The sequence below is a fragment of the Manis javanica genome, chromosome 8 (genome assembly GCF_040802235.1).
Source record: "Manis javanica isolate MJ-LG chromosome 8, MJ_LKY, whole genome shotgun sequence".
Classification (NCBI taxonomy): domain Eukaryota; kingdom Metazoa; phylum Chordata; class Mammalia; order Pholidota; family Manidae; genus Manis; species Manis javanica.
The window spans coordinates 76,383,697-76,408,882 of NC_133163.1; the positions used below are offsets into that span (position 1 = coordinate 76,383,697).

The 25,186-nt window shown below is 39.1% G+C and overlaps 2 protein-coding genes and 1 pseudogene across 11 annotated transcripts in view; 1 reads left to right on the top strand and 2 right to left on the bottom strand.

Annotated features, from left to right (window-relative positions):
- SUPT16H (SPT16 homolog, facilitates chromatin remodeling subunit) overlaps positions 1 to 4,953 on the top strand; it is a 45,410-nt gene extending 40,457 nt beyond the window's left edge. Inside the window, exons 23-26 of the mRNA XM_017640744.3 lie at positions 1,947 to 2,076; positions 2,722 to 2,851; positions 2,962 to 3,039; positions 3,653 to 4,953. Coding sequence (XP_017496233.1) covers positions 1,947 to 2,076; positions 2,722 to 2,851; positions 2,962 to 3,039; positions 3,653 to 3,798 — 484 coding nt within the window. The 3' untranslated portion in view covers positions 3,799 to 4,953. The remainder of the gene's footprint in view (positions 1 to 1,946; positions 2,077 to 2,721; positions 2,852 to 2,961; positions 3,040 to 3,652) is intronic.
- Positions 4,954 to 5,146: 193 nt separating this feature from the next.
- Positions 5,147 to 25,186, bottom strand: part of RPGRIP1 (RPGR interacting protein 1) — an 82,231-nt gene continuing 62,191 nt past the window's right edge. For all 10 annotated transcript variants that reach the window (XM_073211550.1, XM_073211544.1, XM_073211541.1 and 7 more), the window contains 4 exons: positions 22,097 to 22,289; positions 19,822 to 19,906; positions 8,167 to 8,294; positions 5,147 to 5,339 (listed from right to left, as the gene is read on the bottom strand). In XM_073211550.1, the coding sequence (XP_073067651.1) occupies positions 5,224 to 5,339; positions 8,167 to 8,294; positions 19,822 to 19,906; positions 22,097 to 22,289 (522 nt within the window). In that variant the 3' untranslated portion in view covers positions 5,147 to 5,223. The remainder of the gene's footprint in view (positions 5,340 to 8,166; positions 8,295 to 19,821; positions 19,907 to 22,096; positions 22,290 to 25,186) is intronic.
- LOC118972292 (small nucleolar RNA U13) lies at positions 18,970 to 19,069 on the bottom strand (annotated as a pseudogene).

Here is a 25,186-nt window from a genome sequence, read left to right on the forward strand (position 1 = left end):
GTCCGTCCTTTTTCTCCTACCTGTGGGCTGGAGTAGGGGGAGGGCTTGGGTCCTGCCAGATCTCGACTTTGCCACTTTACCCTTTTCTGTGAAGACTCCTTTTCTTCCCCAGGTGTAGGAGGTCTGTTCTGCAGTCTTCAGGTCATTTTCAGGTTTAGTTGTATTTGCTGTATTTTCTTCTTTTACGTGTTTTTGGGAGGAGGTTTCCACCTTGTCTTCCTACTCTGCCATCTTTTTCTCCACCCCTGCTTGAATGTTTTTTTTTTAATGGTTTTTCTGCTTGGTGGGCATTGGGCTTCTTAGATCTAGGGAGTTTATAGTTTTCATCACATTTGGAAATATTTTAGCTCTTATTCAATATTTTTGGTCTTTCCTCAGTTCCCTCCTTTTTCTGAGACTACACTGTTTTCCTTTCTTCATTTCTCTTTCCAGCATTTTCAGGTTTACTTCTTCCTTCTTGAACATATGGAGCTTAGTTATAACAGCTTTTTTAATATCATTCATTATCTGCTACTTCAGTCCATCATCTGTGTGTTTTCTGGATCTGTTTATGTTGGTTGATTTTTCACCTGATAATTGTGATTAGTTGTGTGACTGCAGATTTTTGTTGCTAGGTTTTGTTATTTCAAATATTTTAGATTTTATTGTAGGATACAGTTTAGTGACTTCTTGGATTCCAGTTGATCATTAAGACTTGTTTCCAAATATTTTTACTGCTGATTCAGAATACCCTTTAGTCTAGGGCTAATTGGCCGCACTGCTGAAGCAATGCTTTTCTGAGGACCCTGTCTGATTCCCTGTGAGTTATGAGTTCTTCCTCCAAAGCTGGTAGGAACAGGAATTATTTCAGTTCTGTGTGAGATCTGGGAATGACTGGCCTACTGCTTTCTAGTCTTTTTTTTGCCCAGCTCTAGTCTCCTTCCACACGTGTACAGATCAGTCTTCAGCCAAAAATTTGAGGAGCTCTCTCTGCCCTTCTCCAGAGCTTTCTGTCATTCTCCTCTAGTACGCCTCACAAATCTGAGATCATCTCTCACTCCCAACTCCAAGGGACTACCAGTTTCTAGTTGGATTCTCCCTCCCTGCAGAGCTACCTGGGACCTGCCTCCAGGCAGAAAACTGAGTCAGTCATAAAACAAAACCTTGTTTCCTTCTTTTAGGGGTTATAGTCCTGTGCTGCTCTTCTTTGAGTGTTTTCAAACTTTTGTTTCATATTTTATTTGGTTTTCTAGTTGTTAAAGGTGGAAAAGTAAACCTAGTCCTTGTTAATCCATCATAGCTAGAAGCAGAAGTTTCAGTGAACATGACAGAAGCTACAATGGCTGTAGGCCAGTCATTTTCAGACAGGTTTTATGCTGAAGTTTCTTGTTGGATCCTTTCAATTGTCATTTCCTTGGTTTTCTTTTCTCTTTTTCCCCACACCCTCTAGTTGATTCATCTGTCTTCAGCAGAAGTGGATAAAAAGGTCACTTGAGCATCTTCTAAATATAGGGCACTTTACATACTAAAAAAAAAAATCATCCCTAACTTCAAATAGACCTTGCATCAGATAAACAAAAGTAGGACTCACAGATGTGACGATGAGTTGAGTTCAGAGTAGCTGCAAATAGGAGTGGAGCCAGAGAGGGGAAAGTATGGGTGAGTAGGAGAAAAGGCTAAAGGAGGAACAGGGAAATTGGTGTTTAAGGAACAAAATGGGAAAGAGAGAGAGGATGAGTTCACATTTAACTCAGTTGAGGGACAGAGCTCACTTCAGTTGGAATGCTCCTGGGCTGTGAGGGCTAGTGCCCTAGGAGTCCAGATAGCAGTCATTTGATTATGTTTTGGTGGCATAGTGCAAAGAAGAAAAGGTTTTCTCTTCAGAGATGCTAATGACCAAGATGATTCAGGACATTCTCAGATAATACATTGGATTGACTTTGACTATGTAATATCATTTCCCTCAGTTCCTGTGACCTAAAGTACACAGAAGGAGTACAGTCTCTCAACTGGACTAAAATCATGAAGACCATTGTCGATGACCCTGAAGGCTTCTTTGAACAAGGTGGCTGGTCTTTCCTGGAGCCTGAGGGTGAGGTGCGTGAGTGTGGGGTTTCTTTTCTGGTATGTGCTGTTGCCCAATATCATCTGGGAGATTAGGAGAATGCCATCCAAGTATAAAGGGACCAGACCAACTGGGAGAAGCTTTGAACACAACCTGGTGTCACTGTACTGTCTCTCCAAGTTAGCTTTATAGGGAATGATAAATTCATTGGGCACTGGTAGCCACTGATAAGATTTCTTTGAAATTACAAAAACTATCCTTTCAATAAATTTCTTAGTATTGGGGAAAAATTCTTCAGGGCATGTTGCGAAAATTATTTCTTAAAAAGTGGCCCTCCCACCTCTGTACAGTGCACTATTAACCAAGAGTGTTTGTATGTTTTGTTTTCCTGGGTAAGGAAGGAAGAAGTAAACCTTTAAGAAATAAGAATTTGATATTTAGGGTGTCTAATAATTATACCTTACTAGTAATTTTAAAAAGTCCTTTTATCTCTTGGCCACTCGACTGCTTTACTTTTTCGTGTAAAGTAGAAATAAATAGAATCTGGAATGAAGTAGCACTTGTTCCATACTCTCCCAAGTGGCTTGTGCTTACTGGGCTGAATTAATTAATTAAATTAATGACATGGATGTCCAAAAAACCCAGTAAATAGTATTATGCTCTCTCTAACTCTCCAGGGGAGTGATGCCGAGGAAGGGGACTCAGAGTCTGAAATTGAAGATGAGACTTTTAATCCTTCAGAGGATGACTATGAAGAGGAGGAAGAAGACAGTGATGAAGATTACTCATCAGAAGCTGAAGAATCAGGTTAGTCTTCATAGGAAAAGTTTTCATGGCTTCCTAATGTCATTTATGGAATGGAAGAACTCTCATTTCATTCCTGTCTAATGATTAATGCTTAGCCAATTTTATTCCAGACTATTCCAAGGAGTCATTGGGTAGTGAAGAAGAGAGTGGAAAGGATTGGGATGAATTAGAGGAGGAAGCCCGAAAAGGTAAATTTTGTTGGTTTTTTGTTTTATTTTTTAAGGCACAAGTATCTAACAGATTGTGGTATTTTGACACACTGTTTCCATAATAAGAGTAACAGAAAATCTATTAAAAAAAACTGATGTGGAGCCACAGTTAGTTTCATTGGCCAGAAGAGAAAATGAGTCTAGTATGTGTCCATACTCTCCCAGGTCTTGTAAGGCTCCAGAATTAGGCTATTCAGTTTCCAGGTTTAGGTCTTAACAATAATAGTTTGACTTTCTGGACCTCTTCTGGGTTAGGAATGTTATTATAGTGCTAGTTTGGGTACTCTGAAACTAAACACCAAATACAAGTTAAAGATGAAATATTATCTCCTGTATCCCAAGCATTGTGATAGGTACTTTGCATAGATTACCTTATTTAATTCTAAAACAATTTTCCATTTTACAAATGAATAAACCAATGCTCAGAAAGGTTAAGTACTTGCTCAAGATCACACAACTGAAGTGACTGAGGAAAGATTAAAACTTAGGTCTAATTGAAAAGTACAGTCTTTGCACTATGTCACCCTGTCCGGTAGATTAGGTACCCAAAGCTACTCTATAGCTAACAGTGATGCCTCTTCTCTCTGCTTAGCGGACCGTGAAAGTCGTTATGAGGAAGAAGAAGAACAGAGTCGAAGTATGAGCCGGAAGAGGAAGGCATCTGTGCACAGTTCAGGCCGCGGCTCTAACCGCGGTTCCAGACACAGCTCTGCACCCCCCAAGAAAAAGAGGAAGTAACATCTGAACTTTGGTCTTGAGCTCCATCCTTCCTCAGCCAAGCCCTGAAAATTTTACACGACATAAAAACTGTATTTCTCCTTTTTTTTTCTTTTGAAGTTTTGCCATTTGTGTTTATGTGTTTAGGGGGCCATTTATGTGGACCAATCTACTTGGGGAATTCCAGGCCCACCAGGACACATGCCAATGGCCCCATCCACATGGCAAGGGAGAAGGTGTTCTTGAAGGGCCGAGGCTTCCACTGTTGTTAAGTACTGTTTCATTCCTCTCTCTCCCTGTCACCTGCCAGGACATCAATGGCTTCTGACATCTTACCCTTTGATGTCTCAAAGCTGTATTTCCAAGACATTGGTACCAGATCACCCTTTAACTCCCTGTACCATGGTTCTTGACGAGCAGATTCAATCCTCCATCCTACCCTTCTGCCGTGACCTTCCTCACATCTCTGAGTTCCATCTCTGTAGTACGCAAGAGAATGTTCTTGGAATTTGCTAATGGTTGTGATAAACCATACAACTTGAGCTACTGAGGCAGATTGGGCCAGTACCATTGTCTGAGTTTTCCTGCTTTCTTGCCTCATACAGATTCTGAGGTATTTCTACTACCTTGGAAGATGGAAGAAGCAGTGACATTCCCTGGCTCGGTTTCATCCTCACAAGTTCACACATGGTACAATGGTAAAAGCAAAATTACCACTGTGTCTTTGATTTCTGAGGAAGAATGGTTGTGCCTCACATACATATAGTGAAATCTAGAAGGAGGCTCAAAGGAATCAACATTTAGATCTGGAAGGGGCAATGCCACGCCTAAAATACCTTGATGAGAAAAGAGAAGAGGAAGGAAGGCCACGTCCACAACACAGCCTCTCGCCACTGCTGCTCCTTATTTCTACTTGTCTTGAGTTGTCCTGTATTTATCACAGTTTCTGTTGAACAGCTTATTAAGTATTTGGGGAGTTTTATCTTGCCATCCTCCCCCTCCTGGTTCTATGCACCCACCTGTCCCACTGCAGTTCCTTCTGTATTCTGTGACTCTAAGAGAAGAGGCGGGGAGGGCTCTCAGATTTTGTTCGTTTTTTTCTCCTTAGCAGTAGGTCTTGATATTTTCAATTTTGGAAGAACTAAAAGATAAATAAACTGTGGGGTTTTTTTTGTTGTTGTTTTGTTTTTGTAAATTCACCTTTTTGTGACAGTTCTCTTAACATTTCTAGGAAGCATATCAGCTTCACGCCTTGTAAAGTGCTAAGGCTTTTAGAGAAAAATGCCTTCAGCTAGTATAACAAAAATACACTTTGATCATTCTAAGGTTTCATCAGGTTGGGAGATAATAGACATCACAGTAGACCTAATTCATGGTGTAGCAGTTACTTTATAAGAATTGTGACTCTAGTTCCCTCAGAGAGTTTAGAATGGAATAGCAGTTGTTCTATCCCGAAAAGAAATCTTCAGTCATCTCCTTGTAAATAGCACGGAGGGCAGCAGCAGCTCCAAGGGACACCTTCAGCCTTCCTATTGTGGTAGCTTGATCTTCAGGGCTCACAACTGTTGGGAAAGGATAAAATGTGTCAGGCAGCAGCATTCCTCAGTTAAAATTAACACACAAATACATGGTATTTGCCGTATTAGGTGTGGAGGATACTAAATAATGCAATTACCTCATTTCTTGGGGGGACTCAGTCTAGTGGAAAAGAAAGGAAAAAAAACATTACAGTATTTAAAACTCAGTGTGCTCTGGGAATGCACAGAAGAGTCGGGTCACCTAACCCAGAATGGAGGAATTGGAAAAGGCTTTCTGGAGACAATCCCTGAGCTAGGTCTTAAAAAAGTAAAAGATATTCCAAGTATGTGCCAAGACATGAGAACATGACAAGTTTGGAAAACTTCAAGGAGGGACAGAAAAGAAGCTGAGCAGATAAGCAGGGGCCAGATCATAAATGGCCTAGGCTGTCTTCTAAGGAATGTATCTGGGTTTAACTGAAGGTATTAAAAGTGACAGTTTTTAACTGGGTTCTGGGAAGATGACTCCCATCATGTGGAGAAGATATGCAGAGGGGGTACAAGTTAATTAGGGCAGTTGTGAAACTTCTAGTAATTCAGGACAAATGAAGGAGTCTGACATGTAACTGGTAGGGAAAAGGGGACAAACATGTAAGAGGTAACATGAATAGTTTTGTGATTGAACCTTGGGAGTGAGAAGATGAATAAAGAATGACTTTAATTTGGGTAGCAAAATGGGTGCATTAGAGGGAACAATGTACACAGTATAGTCAGAGTTTTGAGATGCTAAGGAGATGCAGAAGTAGTGACTCTTAGGCTGCTGTTTATATTGTATTTTAAAAATCTGGTCTAGAAACCTGTGTTTGAGATCATTTCTAGATTATAATTAAAACCCTGAGAGTGAATGCAAACACCCTGGAAGAAAGTACACAGAGAAAAAGGCCGAGAATTGAGCCAGGAGAATCCAACCCTCAAACAGGAAGGAGGACCTGCAAAGGAAATAAGGATTCCACAGAAGTCAGAACTCCCTAAAAGGGAGGACAGTTCAAAACAGAATGAGCAATGCTAAGAGATTTTTAAAATGTCAAATAGGATGAATAATAAAACCAATTGGATTTGACAACTAGGAAAATTGGTAAGAACAGAGTCAATAAAATACTTGGATGAAAACTTGAAATTGGTTGAAGCATATAGGAGGTGCCAAAATAATACTGTGGAAGGACCATCCATTCAGCAAATATTTCAAGGAGCTGAGTTTTGAAGTCATAGGAGAAGGTAGCTGCAGGCCTAGAAGGCAATTTGTTTTAAAATCAGACTAACAGTCATCTTTGTACATACCTCCAGGGTTTTGTACTTGGTAATTACTCAATATATATTTACTGGATGGAAGAAATAGATTTAGAATGAGTTGAAACCGACTCCTAAAATAGTGACACTTCAGATGTCTTTATAATAGAGGAAAAATCAGACTAACATGTTTAAAGCCTGAGTGGGAGACCATAAAAGATTACCAAAAATTTATCTTTCAATGATAAAAATAAAAATAAAAAATTAAGCATTCGTTGGCTTTAGGGATTTTTTAGGTAACTAGAAAAAGCTTAAGGGGATGGTCCTTATGTACAGAGGGCATGGGCATGTTTGGGGAATGGAGACAAAAATAGAAATTAGGAGTGAGATGGAAAACAGCAAACAGCTGGCACTTGCTGTGCCAAACACTGTCCTAAGTACTTGATCCTTCACTTAAGCACAACCTCAGTCCTCACGACAACCGTATGAGGTGGCAGCTGCTATTATGCTCATCTTACAGTTGAGGAAACCAGTACAAAGAGGAATTGTCCAGTAGCACAATTGGAAAGGTACTAGAAAAATATAATATAGAATCTTGTCTACCACTAAAGTTTGAGCTTTGTAACCCTTGGTTTGAAGACTTCCTCGGTATTTTTTTATTATAATCTGTACAGATAATTTTATATCGTGACTCATTAAATATATACATAAAACAAGTTTCACAAAATATTTACTCTGTGCAATGTACTCTGATATTTTCTAGTTTTTTTTTCCTTCACATTATCGTACTAATTTCACTATCCACTAATGTGCTATGACTATACTTAGAAACCACTGGTCTAGTGGACAATCTTCAGTGCCTACCACAGCCTAGATTAGCTGAATGTGCATGTCCTGGGTGTACAGGAATGGTTAGGACCACACAGAGCAGGACAACATAAAGGTATTCAAGTGCAAATATTTTAAAAACATCCTAGTCTTATAGCAAACAGTCTTAAAGGTGGGTTTAATAAGACTGGTCTAAGTTATTGTATAGAAACATGGCAGTAAATGGAAATAGGGTGGAAGAAACCAGTGTCAGAGAGACTAGTTAAGAAAACTCTTAAGAGTAATGGGGTCAGAGTCACGCTACTTCTGAAATAGAATGGCTAAGACTTGGTAACCAATATAGTGAGATGTGAGGGAGAAGACTTGGTATCTTTAAGAGACTGGGTGCCTGATAATGCATTAGAAGAGAAGGGGTATTAGCTGTCTTTATAAACCTCCTATGCTTAGGGGAAGTCAGAAATTCTGGTGTTTAAATTTGATTGAGATTAAAAGAACTTACTTCTTCAAATGTTCCCTACCTCACACTGGAGATTCATAATAAATTCTAGTTGTCATGAGGTATATGGGCTAAAATACACAACTACCTTCATGCTGGATCTAGAAAGAAAGGTAAGTGTAGCAATTTCATTCCGGCTTGTGTCCTACCAACCTCAAAGTGGTGATTATGTGCTGAAGGTAAAAGAGGAAAAGTATTCATGATTAGGATGACTTCCTTAGAAATAAGGAGAACTGAGAAGCATCAGAATTTATTACTCACTGTTGAGCTCTTGTAGAACGTCCCTTCCTGACTCTAGGATCGTCCGCAGTTCCAGATATGCATACCCCACTTCTTGACATTCTTTCTTTTCCTCATCCATAGGATCACTTACCACTGTAAACTTCAAACTATAGGGGAAAAAAATTCCACTTTATTCAGCACTGCTGATACCCTTAGGCTTTAAAAATATATAAAAGGATAAAAGTGATCATAAATTACAAAACGTCTTCCCTCAATCACTTTTCCCTTGCCTCTGCCTCCATTTTACAAAACTACAATGGCAAAACAGTGAAGAATTGGTATAAAGTAACAACAGGCCTGGAGAAGAGGGAACTAAGACCTGAGATAATATGTAAGTTGTCTCCAAATGGTTGAGATAAAATTCAGTGTAAGACAGTTCACAATTTTGAGGAAAGATTTGATACACAAAAAAGATTACAGGAGAAGGGGGAAGAGATTTTGAATTTAAATAAAAGAAAAGTTGGGTACCAACTCTGAGCAGAGTAAAAAAAAACAGCAGGAATATAGAATTGCAAAATGAATATGAACGTGTACTCCTTAGAGTTGTACATCTTGAAAAATGATGCTGTAAAGCACACAGTACATACCTCACAAGCAGTCTCATGAGCAGTCAACAGCATTTATTATCCTGACTTAGCCTAGCAAAGAATTATACTGAATTCAAGAAACTGGTATCTATTAAACTTTTTAAGATAAAGTTCCCATAACATAAATTCATATTTTAGCCATTTTTAAGTGTACAATTCAGTATAATCATAATGTATAACCATTACTGCTATCTAAATCTAGATCACATTCAATCCCCAAAAAAATATATCCCCATTAAGCAGTCACTCTCCATTCTCCTCTCTCTCAGCTTCCAGTAACCACTGATCTATTTTCTGCCTTGTAGATTTGCCTATTCTGGACATTTCATATTCCTATTAATTTGTTAAAAGCAAATCCTGGGCATCTAGAATGGCGAACGCTTTCCAGAAGGTTTTCAATTTACTTTGCCCAGATCCATCAAAGCAATCACTATCTATGGCAGCTATGGACTTATGAAATGTATTTCTTCAACATTACAACTTGGGAAGTTGAAATTCCTCCTTGACCCATGGGCTGCAGAATGTACATTGTGGTAGCAGGCATGCAAACAGCATTCTTCTCATGGGGCAGCTCCACCAGAGCTCTTGGGTGACCAGATGCATTGTCAGTGAGCAGTCATATTTTTTTTTTTTGAGAGGGCATCTCTCATATTTATTGATCAAATGGTTGTTAACAACAATAAAATTCTGTATAGGGGACTCAATGCACAATCATTAATCAACCCCAAGCCTAATTCTCAACAGTCTCCAATCTTCTGAAGCGTAACAAACAAGTTCTTACATGGTGAACAAGTTCTTACATAGTGAACAGTGCAAGGGCAGTCATATCACAGAAACTTTCGGTTTTGATCACGCATCATGAACTATAAACAATTCAGATATGATTATTCGTTCGATTCTTATACTTGATCTATATGTGAATCCCACATTTCTCCCTTATTATTATTATTTTTTAATAAAATGCTGAGATGGTAGGTAGATGCAAGATAAAGGTAGAAAACATAATTTAGTGCTCTAAGAGGGCAAATGTAGATGATCAGGTCTGTGCCTATATACTAAGTATTGAAGCTAGACAAGGGCAACAAAACATCCACGGATGCAGAAGATTTCTCTCAAAACGGGGGGTGAGGTTCTAAGCTTCACCTCTGTTGATCCCCAATATCTCACCTGATGGCCCCCCTGCGACTGTGCCTGTCTTAGGTTGTTCCTCCCTTGAGGAATCTTACCCGTCTCTGGCTAACCAGTCATCTTCCGGGGCCATACAGGGAAATGTAAAGTTGGTAAGTGAGAGAGAAGCAATATTCTTTGAAAAGGTGAGCTTTTTACTTCTTTGCAGATTTATGCCCTGTGACTTCTATGCCCAGTATTTGTCTTGAGGTATCTTTACCACTTGGAAGAATTATGGTACTCGGTAATTTTCAATATGAGGCACGAATTCTACTAAAGGGTTGTAATTAGGAAGGAAGAAGAAAAGCAGTAGAAGTAGCAGACAGAAGCAAACATGGGAAGATTGATTATTTCTCTGACATATCTTCTTGTAGAGTAACATCAGAATGTATAGGTTTTAAACTACTAATTAAATTGTGTACACACATTAACATAATAGGAATACAGCTACATAACAAAAGCAGACCTACAATTACCAGCCATATCCAGTGAAACCAAGAAAACCAGTTAGGTACCCTAGGCATTTGTGAAAACTTATCAATGATATAATGGATATTGTCTAACTGAATTTGAATAGTTTGAGAAAAATCAGACAAATTAAAACAACACATTTCTGGGAACTGTTCACATCTCATCTCATATGTTCTTTTAACAGTAGATAGTCTATAGTCGCACGATTTTGGAGCACTGCAACTTGCACTTCTCCTAATTCTTGGTTGAGTTCCGACAGTATAGATACAGTCAAATTTGTTGTTTTACTGTATGCACAGGCCAGCTTAGATATCTCTTTCTTCATTCTAATGGCAAGTCCAGGAACCGGTAGGATGAATGCAGCTACAACTGCAACAGCGCCAGTATCTTGCTTGAAGTGTTTTGATGATCATCTTCTGGAATGACTCTTCCAGAGGATGTTGGTGTTGGAAGTTCTTCTTCATATCGTATCTTAATTCATTTTCTGGGTAGCCAAATTAGGCTTTGATCCTCTGTATAAACACAAACAAACCCTTTGCCCACACTTTGATATGACCTTTATACCATTGTGAGAAACCTGTTGGAGATCACCACACAGGAACTGCTTTTTTTTTTTTAAAGAAAGGAATATTATCAGAAAAATGTACTTCCACAGCTGATCATCTGACACCCTTTAAAAGACCAAAATTAAGGATATGTAAAGCATGCATTAATTGTTGATTTGCAGTTAGTTTTATCCTATCAGGGAGTAATCCCCCTTTTCTTTCTCCTTTTTTTCTTTAGTTATCATTAATCTACAATTACATGAAGAATATTTTGTTTACTAGACTCTCTCCCCTATACCAAGTCCCCCCCCACAAACCCCATTACAGTCTCTGTCCGTCAGCATAGCAAAAGTTGTAGAATCACTACTTGTCTTCTCTGTGTTGCACAGCCCTCCCCTTTCTCCTCCCCATTATGCATGCTAATCATAATGCCTCCTTTCTTCTCCCCCCCCTTATCCCTCCCTACCCACCCATCCTCCCCAGTCCCTTTCCCTTTGGTACCTGTTAGTCCATTCTTGTGTTCTGTGATTCTGCTGCTGTTTTGTTCCTTCAGTTTTTCCTTTGTTCTTATACTCCACAGATTAGTGAAATCATTTGGTATTTCTCTTTCCCCACTTGGCTTATTTCACTGAGCAAAACACCCTCTAGCTCCATCCATATTGTTGCAAATGGTAGGGTTTGTTTTCTTCTTATGGCTGAATAATATTCCATTGTGTATATGTACCACATCTTCTTATCCATTCATATACTGATGGACACTTAGGCTGCTTCCATTTCTTGGCTTATTGTAAATAGTGCTGTGATAAACATAGGGGTGCATCTGTCTTTTTCAAACTGGAGTGCTGCATTCTTAGGGTAAATTCCTAGGAGTGGAATTCCTGGGTCAAATGGTCAGTCTATTTTCAGCATTTTGAGGAACCTCCATACTGCTTTCCACAATGGTTGAACTAATTTACTCTCCCACCAGCAGTGTAGGAGGGTTCCCCTTTCTCCACAACCTCACCAACATTTGTTGTTGTTTCTCTTTTGGATGGTAGCCATCCTTACTGGTGTGAGGTGATATCTCATTGTGGTTTTAATTTGCATTTCTCTGATAATTAGCTATGTGGAGCATCTTTTCATGTGTCTGTTCGCCATCTGAATTTCTTTTTTGGAGAACTGTTAAGTTCCTCTGCCCATTTTTTCATTGGATTATTTGTTTTTGGTTTGTTGAGGTGGGTGAGGTCTTTATATATTTTGGATGTCAAGCCTTCATCGGGTCTGTCATTTACAAATATATTCTCCCATACTCTAGGGTACCTTTTTGTTCTATTGATGGTGTCTTTGGCTGTACAGAAGCTTTTCAGCTTAATATAGTCCCACTTGTTCATTTTTGCTTTTGTTTTCCTTGCCAGGGGAGATATGTTCAAGAAGAGGTCACTCATGTTTATGTCTAAGAGATTTTTGCATATGTTTTACTTACATTCAGGTCTTTGATCCATTTCGAATTTACTTTTGTGTATGGGGTTAGACAATGGTCTAGTTTCATTCTCTTACATGTAGCTGTCCAGTTTTGCCAGCACCATCTGTTGAAGAGACTGTCATTTCCCCATTGTATGTCCATGGCTCCTTTATCATATTTTAATTGACCATATATGTTTGGGTTATTGTCTGGAGTCTCTAATCTGTTCCACTGGTCTGTGGCTCTGTTCTTGTGCCAGTACCAAATTGTCTTGATTACTATGGCTTTGTAGTAGAGCTTGAGGTTGGGAAGTGAGATTCCCCCATTTTATTCTTCTTTCTCAGGATTGCTTTGGCTATTCGGGGTCTTTGGTGCTTCCATATGAGTTTTTGAACTATTTGTTTCAGTTCATTGAAGAATGCTGTTGGTAATTTGATAGGGATTGCGTGAAATCTGTATATTGCTTTGGGCAGGATGGCCATTTTGATGATATTAATTCTTCCTAGCCAAGAGCATGGGATGAGTTTCCATTTGTTAGTGTCCTCTTTAATTTCTCTTAAGAGTGTCTTGTAGTTTTCAGGGTATAGGTCTTTCACTTCTTTGGTTAGATTTATTTGTAGGTATTTTATTCTTTTTGATGCAATTGTGAATGGAGTTGTTTTCCTGATTTCTCTTTCTATTGGTTCATTGTTAGTGTATAGGAAAGCTACAGATTTCTGTGTGTTAATTTTGTACCCTGCTACTTTGCTGTATTCCTATATCAGTTATAGTAGTTTTGGAGTGGAGTCTTTAGGGTTCTTAAAGTACAATATCATGTCATCTGAAATAGTGACAGTTTAACTTCTTCTTTACCAGTCTGAATTCCTTGTATTTCTTTGTTTTGTCTAATTGCCGTGGCTAGGACCTCCAGTACTATGTAAAATAACAGTGGGGGGAGTGGGCATCCCTGTCTTGTTCCCGATCTCAGATGAAAAGCTTTCAGCCTCTCACTGTTCAGTATGATGTTGGCTGTGGGTTTATCATATATGTCCTTTATTATGTTGAGGTACTTGCCCTCTATACCCATTTTGCTGAGAGTTTTTATCATGAATGGATGTTGAATTTTGTCAAATGCTTTTTCAGCATCTATAGAGATGATCATGTGGTTTTTATCCTTCTTTTTGTTAATGTGGTGGATGATGTTGATGGATTTTTGAATGTTGTACCATCCTTGCATCCCTGGGATGAATCTCACTTGATCGTGGTGTATGATCCTTTTGATATATTTTTAAATTCGGTTTGCTAATATTTTATTGAGTATTTTTGCATCTCATTGGTCTGTAATTTTATTTTCTGGTGGGGTCTTTGCCTGGTTTTGGTATTAGGGTGAATGAGTTGGCTTCATAGAATGAGTTTGAGAGTATTCCCTCCTCTTCTATTTTTTAGAAAACTTTAAGGAGAACGGGTATTATGTCTTCTCTGTATGTCTGAGAAAATTCTGAGGTAAATCCATCTGGCCCAGGGGTTTTGTTGTTGGTTAGTTTTTTGATTACCGTTTCAATTTCTTTGTTCATAATTGGTTTGTTTAACTTTTGTGTTTCTTCTTTGGTCAGTCTTGGAAGGTTGTATTTTTCTAGGAAGTTGTCCATTTCTTCTAGGTTTTCCAGCTGGTTAGCATATAGGTTTTCATAGTAGTTTTTAATAATTCTTTGTATTTCTGTGGAGTCTGTCGTGATTTTTCCATTCTCATTTCTGATTATGTTGATTTGTGTTGATTCTCTTTTTCTCTTAATAAGTTTGGCTAGAGGCTTATCTATTTTATTTATTTTCTCAAAGAACCAGCTCTTGGTTTCATTGATTTTTGCTATTGTTTTATTCTTCTCAATTTTGTTTATTTCTTCTCTGATCTTTATTATGTCCCTCCTTCTGCTGACTTTAGGCCTCCTTTGTTCTTCTTTTTCCAGTTTTGATAATTGTGATGTTAGACTATTCATTTGGGATTGTTCTTCCTTCTTCAAGTGTGCCTGGATCGCTATATACTTTCCTCTTAAGACTGTTTTCGCTGTGTCCCACCGAAGTTGTGGCTTTGTGTTGTTGTTGTCATTTGTTTCCATATATTCCTTGATCTCTATTTTAATCTGTTCATTGATCCATTGATTATTTAGGAGCATGTTGTTAAGCCTCCATGTGTTTGTGAGCCTTTTTGTTTTCTTTGTAGAATTTATTTCTAGTTTTATACCTTTGTGGTCTGAAAAGTTGGTTGGTAGAATTTCAATCTTTTGGAATTTACTGAGGCTGTTTTTGTGACCTAGTATGTGGTCTATTCTGGAGAATGTTCCGTGTGCACTTGAGAAGAATGTATATCCTGTTGCTTTTGGATGTAGAGTTCTATAGATGTCTATTAGGTCCATCTGTTCTCGTGTGTTGTTCAGTGCCTCCGTGTCCTTACTTATTTTCTGCCCAGTGGTTCTATCCTTTGGGATGAGTAGCATGTTGAAGTCTCCTAAAATGAATGTATTGCATTCTATTTCCCCCTTTAGTTCTGTTAGTATTTGTTTTATATATGCTGGTGCTCCTGTGTTGGGTGCATATATATTTAGAATGGTTATATCCTCTTGTTGGACTGAGCCCTTTATCATTATGTAATGTCCTTCTTTATCTCTTGTTATTTTCTTTGTTTTGAAGTCTATTTTGTCTGATACTAGTATTGCAACCCCTGCTTTCTTCTCTCTGTTATTTGCCTTTAATATGTTTTTCCATCCCTTGACTTTTATTCTGTGCATGTCTTTGGGTTTGAGGTTAGTTTCTTGTAAGCAGCATATAGATGGGTCTTGCTTTTTTATCCTTTCTATTACTCTGTGTCTTTTGATTGGTGTGTTCAGTCCATTTACCTTTAGGGTGACTATTGAAAGATATGTACTTATTGCCATTGCAGGCTTTAGATTCGTGGTTACCAAAGGTTCAAGGTTAGCTTCTTTAGTATCTTACTGCCTAACTTAGCTCGCTTTTTAAGCTGTTATATACACTGTCTGGAGATTCTTTTCTTCTCTCCCTTCTTATTCCTTCTCCTCCATTCTTTATATGTTGGGTGTTTTATTCTGTGCTCTTTCGTGTTTCCTTTAACTGCTTTTAGTGGGTAGTTGATTTTATTTTTTACCTTTAGTTAGTATTTGGTTGGTCTGCTTTCTTTGCTGTGATTTCATTTTCTCTGGTGACATCTGTTTAGTCTTAGGAGTGCTCCCGTCTAGAACAGTCCCTCTAAAATACCCTGTAGAGGTGGTTTGTGGGAGGCAAATTCCCTCAACTTTTGCTTGTCTGGGAATTGTTTAATCCCTCCTTCATATTTAAATGGTAATCATGCTGGATACAGTATCCTCGGTTCAAGGCCCTTCTGTTTCATTACATTAAATATATCATGACATTCTCTCTCGGCCTCTACGGTTTCTATTGAGAAGTCTGATAATAGCCTGATGGGTTTTCCTTTATAGGTGACCTTTTTCTCTCTAGCTGCCTTTAAAACTCTTTCCTTGTCCTTGATCTCTGCCACTTTAATTATTATGTGTCTTGTTGTTGTCCTCCTTGGGTCCTTTCTGCTGGGAGTTCTGTGTATTTCGTTGTTCTGTTTGATTATTTCCTCCCCCAGTTTGGGGAAGTTTTCTGCAGTTATTTCTTCAAAGACACTTTCTATTCCTTTTTCTGTCTCTTCTTCTGCTACCCCTGTAATACAGATATTGTTCCTTTTGGATTGGTCACACAGTGTTCTTAATATTGTTTCGTTCCTTCAGATCCTTTTATCTCTCTCTCTGTCAGCTTCTATGCGTTCCTCTTCTCTGGTTTCTATTCCATCAATGGCCTCTTGCATCTTATCCATTCTGCTTATAAATCCTTCCAGAGTTTGTTTCACTTCTGTAATCTCCTTCCAGATGTCTGTAATCTCCCTCCGGACTTCATCCCTTATCTCTTGCATATTTCTCTGCATCTCTGTCAGCATGTTTATGATTTTTATTTTGAATTCTTTTTCAGGAAGACTGGTTAGGTCTGTCTCCTTCTTAGGTGTTGTCTCTGTTATCTTTGTGTGCCTGAAATTTTGCCTTTTCATGGCGATATAGATTGCAGAGCTGGCACGAGTGATGGCCAGAAGAACTTCCCTTCTTGTTGGTTTGTGGCCTTCCTCTCCTGGGAGAACAGCGACCTCTAGTGACTTGTGCTGGGAAACTGCACGCAGATGGGGCTTCTGATTCTTGCCCGGCCACTATGTAGTTTATCTCCACTGTTGATGTCTGCGTGGCCTGCCTCGGGCTGCTGTTCCGATATGGTGGAGCCACGTTGGAGGGGGAACAGGCGGGAGGCTATTTATCTCTGTGAGGGGCCTCTGTGCTCCCTGCTGCCCAGGGGGTTAGAGTGTCCAGAGTTCCCCAGATTCCCTGTTGCTGGACTAAGTGTCCCAGGATGGTTCCATCTGGCCCTGGGGTCCCTGTCCCTTTAAGACTTCCAAAAAGCACTCGCTTTTCTTTGTCCCCAGGGCGCTGGCTGTGGGGTCCCACTCACAGGTCTTACTGTCCTGTTTCCCTATTATCCAGGACCTCACACAGGCACTGTGTCTGCACTTTGGTGTGGATGGCTAGGGCTGGCTATTTAGCAGTCCTGGGCTCCCTCTCCCTCCCCGCTCAACTCCTCTCCTCCCACCTGGAGCTGGCGTGTGGGGCGCTTGGGTCCCGCCGGGCCAGGGCTTGTATCTTACCCTCTTCACGAGGCGCTGGGTTCTCGCAGGTGTGTATGTGGTCTGGATGTTGTCCTGTGTCTTCTGGTCTCTCTTTTAGGAAGAGCTGTCTTTGTTGTATTTTCAAAAATATATGTGGTTTTGGGAGGAGATTTCTGCTGCTCTACTCAGGCTGCCATCTTGGCTCCACCTCTTGAGCAGTCATATTTTGAAAGGAATCTTTTTCTGAGTAGCGGGTATCAACCAAGTGCTTAAAATCTTTAGTAAACCACGTTGTATATAGACATGCTTTATTATTCCCTTTACAGAGCACAGGCAGAGTAGTTTAAGCATAATTCTTATGGGCCCTAGGATTTTCAGAGTGGTCAGTGAGCACTGGCCTCAACTCAAAGTCACCAGTTGTATTAGACCTTCACAAGAGATTCAGCCTATCTTTTGAAGGTTTGAAGCCAGGCACTGACTTCTCCTCTCTGGCTATGAAAGTCCTAGATGGCCTCTTCTTCCCATCCAAGGCTGTTTCATCTACATGGAAAAGCTGTTGTTTAGCACAGCCATCTTCATTGATGATCTGAGCCAGATCCTCTGGATACCTTGCTGCAGCTTCTCCATCAGCACCTGCTGCTTCACTTGCACTTTGATGTTATGGAGACAGTGTCTTTCCTTAAACGTCATGAACCTACCTGTGCTAGCTTCCAACTTTTCTTCAGCAGCTTCTTCACCTCTCTTAGCCTTCAGAGAACTGAAGAGAGTTATGGCTTTGCTCTGGGTTAGACTCCTGACTTCAGGGAATGTTGTGGCTGGTTTGATCTTCTACCCAGAGTTCAAAAACTCTCTCCATATCAATAATAAAGCTCTTTTGCATTCTTATTATTCATGTGCTCACTGGAGTAGCACTTTTAATTTCCTTCAAGAACTTTTTTCTTTTGCATTCACAATTTGACTGGTGCAAGAGGCCTAACTTTTGGCCTAGCTCAGCTTTTGACATGCTTCTCTTACTTAACTTAGTCATTTCTAGCTTTTGATTTAAAGTGAGAGATGTACAACTCTTCCTGTCACTTGAACAGTTAGAGGCCACTGTAAGGTTATTAATTGGCCTAAATTCAGTATTATGTCTCAGGAAATGAGAGGGAGAGGAAGGGAAACAGCCAGTAGCGAGAACACAAGACATTTATTAAGTTTGCCGTCTTATACAAGCAAGGTTCTGGCACCCAAAACCATTACAATAGTAACATCAAAGATCACTAATCATGGATCACCACAACAAATATAACGATAATGAAAAAGTATGAAATTTGTGAGAATTGCCAAAATGTGATACAGAGACACAAAGTGAGCAAATGCTGTTGGGAAAATGGTACCAATAGACTTACTTGATGCAGGCTTGCCCCTAACCGTCAATTGTAAAAAATGCCGTGTCTGCAAGGGCCAATAAACTGAAGTGTAGTAAAACTAGGCATGCCTATAAAATCTCAAAGTTCATAGAGCTAGTAAGTGGAAGAGTCAGAATTCAAAACCAGCTCTGTCTGATTACAAAACCAGTGTCCTGTCCACCATAACATACTGGCAAAAATAAAGTCAAAAGGGAAAATCAGTTGAGATCTAAAACTGAGTAGGTTACAAAAAGAAAAAGGTTCCAACAGTAAGGGAATAAAGGAAAAGAGAGTTCTAGGAATGCTGAGGGAAAAAAAGAACAGAACAAGCTAAATTTAACATTAATGCAGAAGGGAAACAAGCAAATGACGTTCCATTTCCCAGTTACTAGTAAACTTATATGTCCTTTAATCCACCGTGATACTGAAGTCAGATTAACTGTTTATTTCAGCTGGCTCCTCTTTTAGTCCTTTCTTTTTGTCTTTTCTTCCTTTTTTTTCATGTCAGATGGGTAATGTGCTAACTTGTAATAAGGTGTGAGGGAGGCACATGTCACACAAAAGCATGAACACCCAGTCATGCTTATGAATGACAAAAGGACCTTTGGTTCTTCCTGTGACCAACTGGAGACAAAGTAAATGCAAGTAAAATTGGGCGTTTAGGAAAAGTGATGGGTTAGAACACCAGCCTTGTATTATTTCTTAGCGACACACACAAAAAGTAGGTAAGGCTACCAGATTTGGCCAAAAACAAAACAAACTGAAACCCCAAATCAGATACTAACTTAAATTTGAATTTCAAATTTCAGCTGAACAATGAATAATTTTTTAGTGTAAGTATGTATGTCTCATGTATTTCATCTGGAACCTCTAAAAGGAGGCTTCCTCAAACTACAAGAATAATAAGCACAACCGGCTGTCCCAAAACTGATAGCAAGACCTAGAATTTACTTCAGTTATATCAAAGTCACCATATTCCTGTTGACAAATAATTTTTAAAATCTAAATATAAAATTAGCATTAAAAAGGCATCATATTTGGTAATCTAGCCCTGGTACTGTATTTGTGAGGAATGAATCAAATTACCTTAGGATGTCAAAGTGTTCTGTCCATAGGGCACTGTCAATATTCAGGAAACTTGCTGGCACCAGAAAGGCGCTTACCAGGGTCTTGCTTAGGTGATAAATAAGCTAACCCTATCAGATTACAATTTGATTTATCAAGTCAGGTAGATGAGAAATTCATCAAAGGTAAATTAATAAGAAGTTATTAAAATATTTAATGTCAGCTCAAAAACAAACTGAATTCTGCTGTGAGTATCTCCTCTGTTTCAAAGTGGAAAGTGGATGCTTACTGTCCATGCTCAGGATCTTGTCCATTCATCATGGTGAAGAGAAACTGCCTTCGGCCTTTTTGCTCCAGTGGGTCCAGGTCTATCACTGTATGAAGGATGAGAGGAAAAAAAGCCAAGAATCATAGACTGTTGCTATTTGGACACTGAGACGTCCATAAGTGGAGTATGTAAAACAGTGATATAAAGCAGAGGCTGGCAAAGTAGGGCCTGTGGGCTGCCCACCTATTTGCATCAATAAAGTTTCATTGAACACAGGCACGCTTACTTGTTCATATTATTATTTATGGGTGATTTCCAACTACCAGGATAAAACTGAGTAATTGTGACAGAGACTGTTTGGCCCACACACCCTAAAATATTTACTATCTTTATGAAAAGTTTATCAGCCCGTTATAAAGGAAGCTTTACAGTCCGCACTGAGAGCTGTCCTGCATCTGCTGAGATGATGTGCTCCCACCACTCCTCAGCTGGACAAATTCTAGGAAACATATTTTTTTAGGGCCATCTAGAGATCTGGGTTTTGTGGCAGGTTCAACTCAAAATGCCTGTGTCAACATCCTTGCCCTCCTTCCTCTTCATATTTATACGGGAATGTTGCATCATCATATACATTGCCCCACATTTTCCAACCTCTATGTTAGCTAGGTTTAGCTACATGATTAAGTTCCTGGCCAAACTGTTGTGTGAAATCTGCTTAACAGGCTAGCTTTGAGGCTTGCTTTCTTTCTCGGGCAGCCGTTAAGTAATGATGATGGGTAACCAAGAAGATGGAAGACAGGCAAAGGATGTGGGGAGGCAAGGCAGGTGTTTGGACCCCCCCGGTATCACTAGGTTCAGGCCTGGACTGCCCACCTCTGTACTTGTTTTACACAAGTGAGAAATAAACTTATCTTGCACTATAGAAGGAGAGGATCTATTTTTTAAATGAATAAAAGGAATAGAGAACAAGAAACAGCTCTTAGAAATTTAAAATACTCAGTAAATGACTAAAAGAAAAAAATTAAGGAAATCTCCCAAATAGAAAAAACAGAGGTAGAATATAAGAGGAATGTGATAAAATCAGAGGATCAATTTAGAAGATTCAAAAGTCTACTAACAAAATGAGAAAACGTTGGGAAGAAAATTATCATAGAAATGTTAATAACATTCCCCAGAACTAAAAGACATGAGTTTCTATTTTGAAAGAGCCTCCTGAATGGCCAGAACAATTAAAGAAAAAACATACATATTCTGAGATTTAGGAATGCTAACGTTGAAGATAAGATTCCTGGGCTGGATCTAAAAGACCATGGACCAACTGCTTTGAAATTACGAATGAAAATGTTTTCAGCATATACTTGGTCTACTTACCAGTGATGTATGTGGGTAGAATAAAGTTATTTCATGCATGACTGTCTCAAAATATATACTTCCAATGTACTCTTTTTTTAAATGCTTGTGCAATATATGATCTATTGAAATAAAATAAATCAGAGGATGACACAGGACCCAGGAGACAGGAAATCGAGTTTAGCAGAGAATTTAATCAAATTCTCTCAGTGGCAGCAGTGGGCTAATAAATGAACATGGGCTAAAAAGGAGCAAGAGAATGAAGAAAAGTCTTTAGGAAAAAATAATAAATTATTTGACAGGTTTGGTAACTTGAAAATTTGGAAAGGCTGTTGGAGGGTATAAAAAGAATTACAAGTAAAAAATGAAAATAAAACAAGTGAAAAACTGAGACAAAATAATGACCAAGAAAGGAAACATAATCCTGGTATACCACTTGGCTCTGCCAGAATGAATATTTACATATCCATAATAATAGAAACAATTGAGATTGGATTAAATAAAAATTATGATCCAACTGTAAGGGTTATAGGTGTGCTTTAAGAGAGAGAGAAATTGTATGTGCTAAGATAGGAAGTCTGCAGATAATTTCTAAAACTGGTGAATCAGGAAATTGCAATAGAAACATTACCCAGAAACATGGAGTTAAATAATAGAAGAAACAGCAGAAAAAGGGAAAAGTGGTGTGGCAGACTAAGGGGACACCGGGAGGGGCGAGGGGGAGTGATCTTTGGCGAAGGGGTGGAGCAAGGGACTGTTTGACTTTAAACAAACATCTTTTTTGTTCTATTTGATATTTTGAAACCATATGCATATATTACTGTGATAAATAAAAGAAAATCAAATGGTTGGATTCACCCCATCAGAGAAGTCCAGAGTGGTTCTGACCCCTCAGTTTAAGCATCTGTCGGTCTCCTTTCCCAGCTAACCACAGGGAACTCCTCACTTTTGCTGAAGTGAAAGTGGATCTCTTCTCCTGCCCTCGGCTTCCTCAGGGACACTGGGGTCTCTGTCTCCGACAAGGGTAGATCGTAGAACCTGTACTCCACGTACACTTGTTTTACGTTCTCATCACACATCACTTCAGCCTCTGGGTAGAAGGCCAGGGACACAATTTCAATGCACATCCTCTCTGAAACCTGATAAGGAAAATATTTATTTCCTATTGATTAGCAATGCTCCATGTGTTTAGACCCTATCTGATTAACACATTACTCCCTCAGACTCAACCACAGGCAGACCCCATCTAAATTATTACTACTCCTTGATAATCAGTTTATAGGTAAAACTGGTACCAAGAGACAACGTGACTGAATTGCTACTGCGAATTGGTGGGAAATCTGTAGACAATCCAGTTGTTCTATTTCTCAGTCCAGTGAGTCCTTTCTGCAGACCAGCCTTTCTCAGCCATCTCCACATACAGCAAGAATCAAGAAACTTTCTGAACAGATAGTTTTCTTAAATGTTGTCCATGGAAAGTAATCCTAAGAGGCCTGCTGACAGGTAGTGAAGCGTTTGTAGCTGTGTTAGCCACAGAGCAAAGAGCTGCACAGGGCTCCCTGTGCCCAGCTCAGGGCACACCACAGAGCCAGCTTTCAGGCCACCTGCCTTCTCTCAGCAACACCAGTGCTTTCGGCTCCACTTTAGAGCACTGCCACCGCCACCATCCCCTTTTCTGATTGTCCCTGTGTTCAGCTCCCACAACGTTAGAGTTCCAGGTGGAGGGCTGACTGCTCTCTGCACATTCAGTCCAGCTATCCTCCTACAGTGTGGTGGCATGCCAGTGTCACGGCACTAGGCAGGTGAATCCAGGGTGGCCCTGCCCAGCTGCGTTCTCTTAATGTTTCCCTTTCAACAGTCCCCTCACAATCCTCATGCAACACCTGTCATGAAAATCACTGACTCTATCTACAGTGTTTTCCAAAATGTGGGTTTTGACATTTATGTTGCAGCTTAGTGGGTTTAACTAGCATTTTTTTAAATGAAAGATTGAGTAGAAGATAGGATAAGAGAGAATGGAATTGGGTTCATGGCACATGGTAAAAGTAAGACTCATTTCTTGAAACATTTGTGTAACTGCACTGGGCACAAGGTAGAAATGCATTTCTTACAGTGGTTATAAAAAAAAGTGTAAAAACCCACTCATACACACGGTTTAACTTTTAAATATTTAGGTATAATCTGCATACATTAAAATGCAAAAGCTTAAGTATACAGTTTTGACAAATGGATACAGCTGTGTAATTAACACCCTATTTAAGATACAGAACATTTCCATCACCTAGAAAATTCTCTCATCCCACTGCTGCACTGTCTTTAAATCGAGAATTTACACTGTAGTCGCAATAAAAGTGAAACAGAATTTCTCAAGGCGTGTGGGGAATAGGTGTTTACAAATGAATGGCTCTGTGATAAAACACATTTTGGAAAATCAAGATTAACAAAGATAACAGCTTTCTTTAATTCGACCTAAAGCCTTTACTATTGCTAATATGCATTGGGGCACTTTCAGAGGATGATACAGAGGTAATTCATTCTAAACATATTTGGCTACACAATCTTTTTTTTTTCTTCCTGTAGTATGGTTGGGTTAAATTTTCCATGGAACATACTTTGGGAAACACTGAACTCTGGGGGGAAAATAAAGGTGCTTGTAGTCATGCAAGTGCTTGAATGGCCCCCCAGCTCCATCTTACCAAAGGAAAGCCTTTTATGCTTAATGAGGAAAAAATTTCTCTATAGTTAAAAAAGAACCACCACCACACCAGAGACTTTCAAAACTGCAAGACACCCAAGTGAGAGTATCTGTGTGTGTGTGTAAAAACAATCACTGAAATAAAAGTCTCCTGAAACAATTCTTGACCTTACTGTGTGTAATGCAAACTATTATTTTGTATTCTATTCTATCTCCATGTTTTTTCTTTGTGCTGGCTGAGACCCCCCATTTTTTTAAGAAATAATAATTTGTATTGAAAAAAAGTTGACACAGAATATTATATTGGTCTGAGATGAGCATAGTAATTCGACAATTATATACATTACTAAATGCTCACCATGATGTGTAGTTACCATCTCACACCATACGAAGATTTTTCAATATTATTAGCTATATTCCTTATGCTGTTCTTACATCCTTGTGACTAATTATAATTTGAAGTTTGTACCTCTTTATCCCCTTCACCTGTTTCACCTGTCACCCTCCCTGCTCCCTGATAATCAACAGTCCATTCTCTGGGTTTATGAGTCTATTTCTGTTTCATTTGTTTGTTTTCTTTTCAGATTCTACATATAAGTGGAACCATATGGTTTTTATCTTTCCCTGACTGCCTTATTTCACTTAGCATAATGCCTCCTCTGACCCTGTCTTCCTCTCTTCTCTCTTCCCTTGTGCATTATGACTTCTTTAGTGTTAATGGTTGGAGTCCCTTCTCTTTGTTTTTTTTTTGTGTGTGTATTACAGGGTTTTGGCTGTGGCTACCACGGGGTTCATATACGGCAATCTATGATAAGTTGATGGTCACTTAAGTTTGAACGCATTCTAACACCACATTTCTTACTGGGATGCCTTATTTTGATTTCATTCCCCACTAAGGGATGCCAACTCACTGTTGAAAACATTGAGCCAGAGCTTTGCTCCATGACATGATAGCCATTAGCCACATGTGGCTATTGAGCACTTGAAATGTGGCCAAACTGAAGTGGGATGTGCTGTCAGTGTAACACACACAGGAGTTAGAAGATGTTGCATGGAAAATATGAATTTAAGATATCTCAATAATTTTTATATTGATTTCATGTTGAAATGATAATACCTTGGATATATTATGTTAAGTAAAACATATTATTAAAATTAATCTTACTTGTTTCTTTTCACACTTTAAATATGAACAGTAGAAAATTTTAAATTACATTTGTGGCTCACAGACTCACATTATAATTCTGCTGGGCAGCACTTCATAGACTGTAAGCTCCATGAGTTCTAGGACCACAATTCTGTTCACTAACCCCTTTGGTCCCAGCATTTGAGATACTTCTA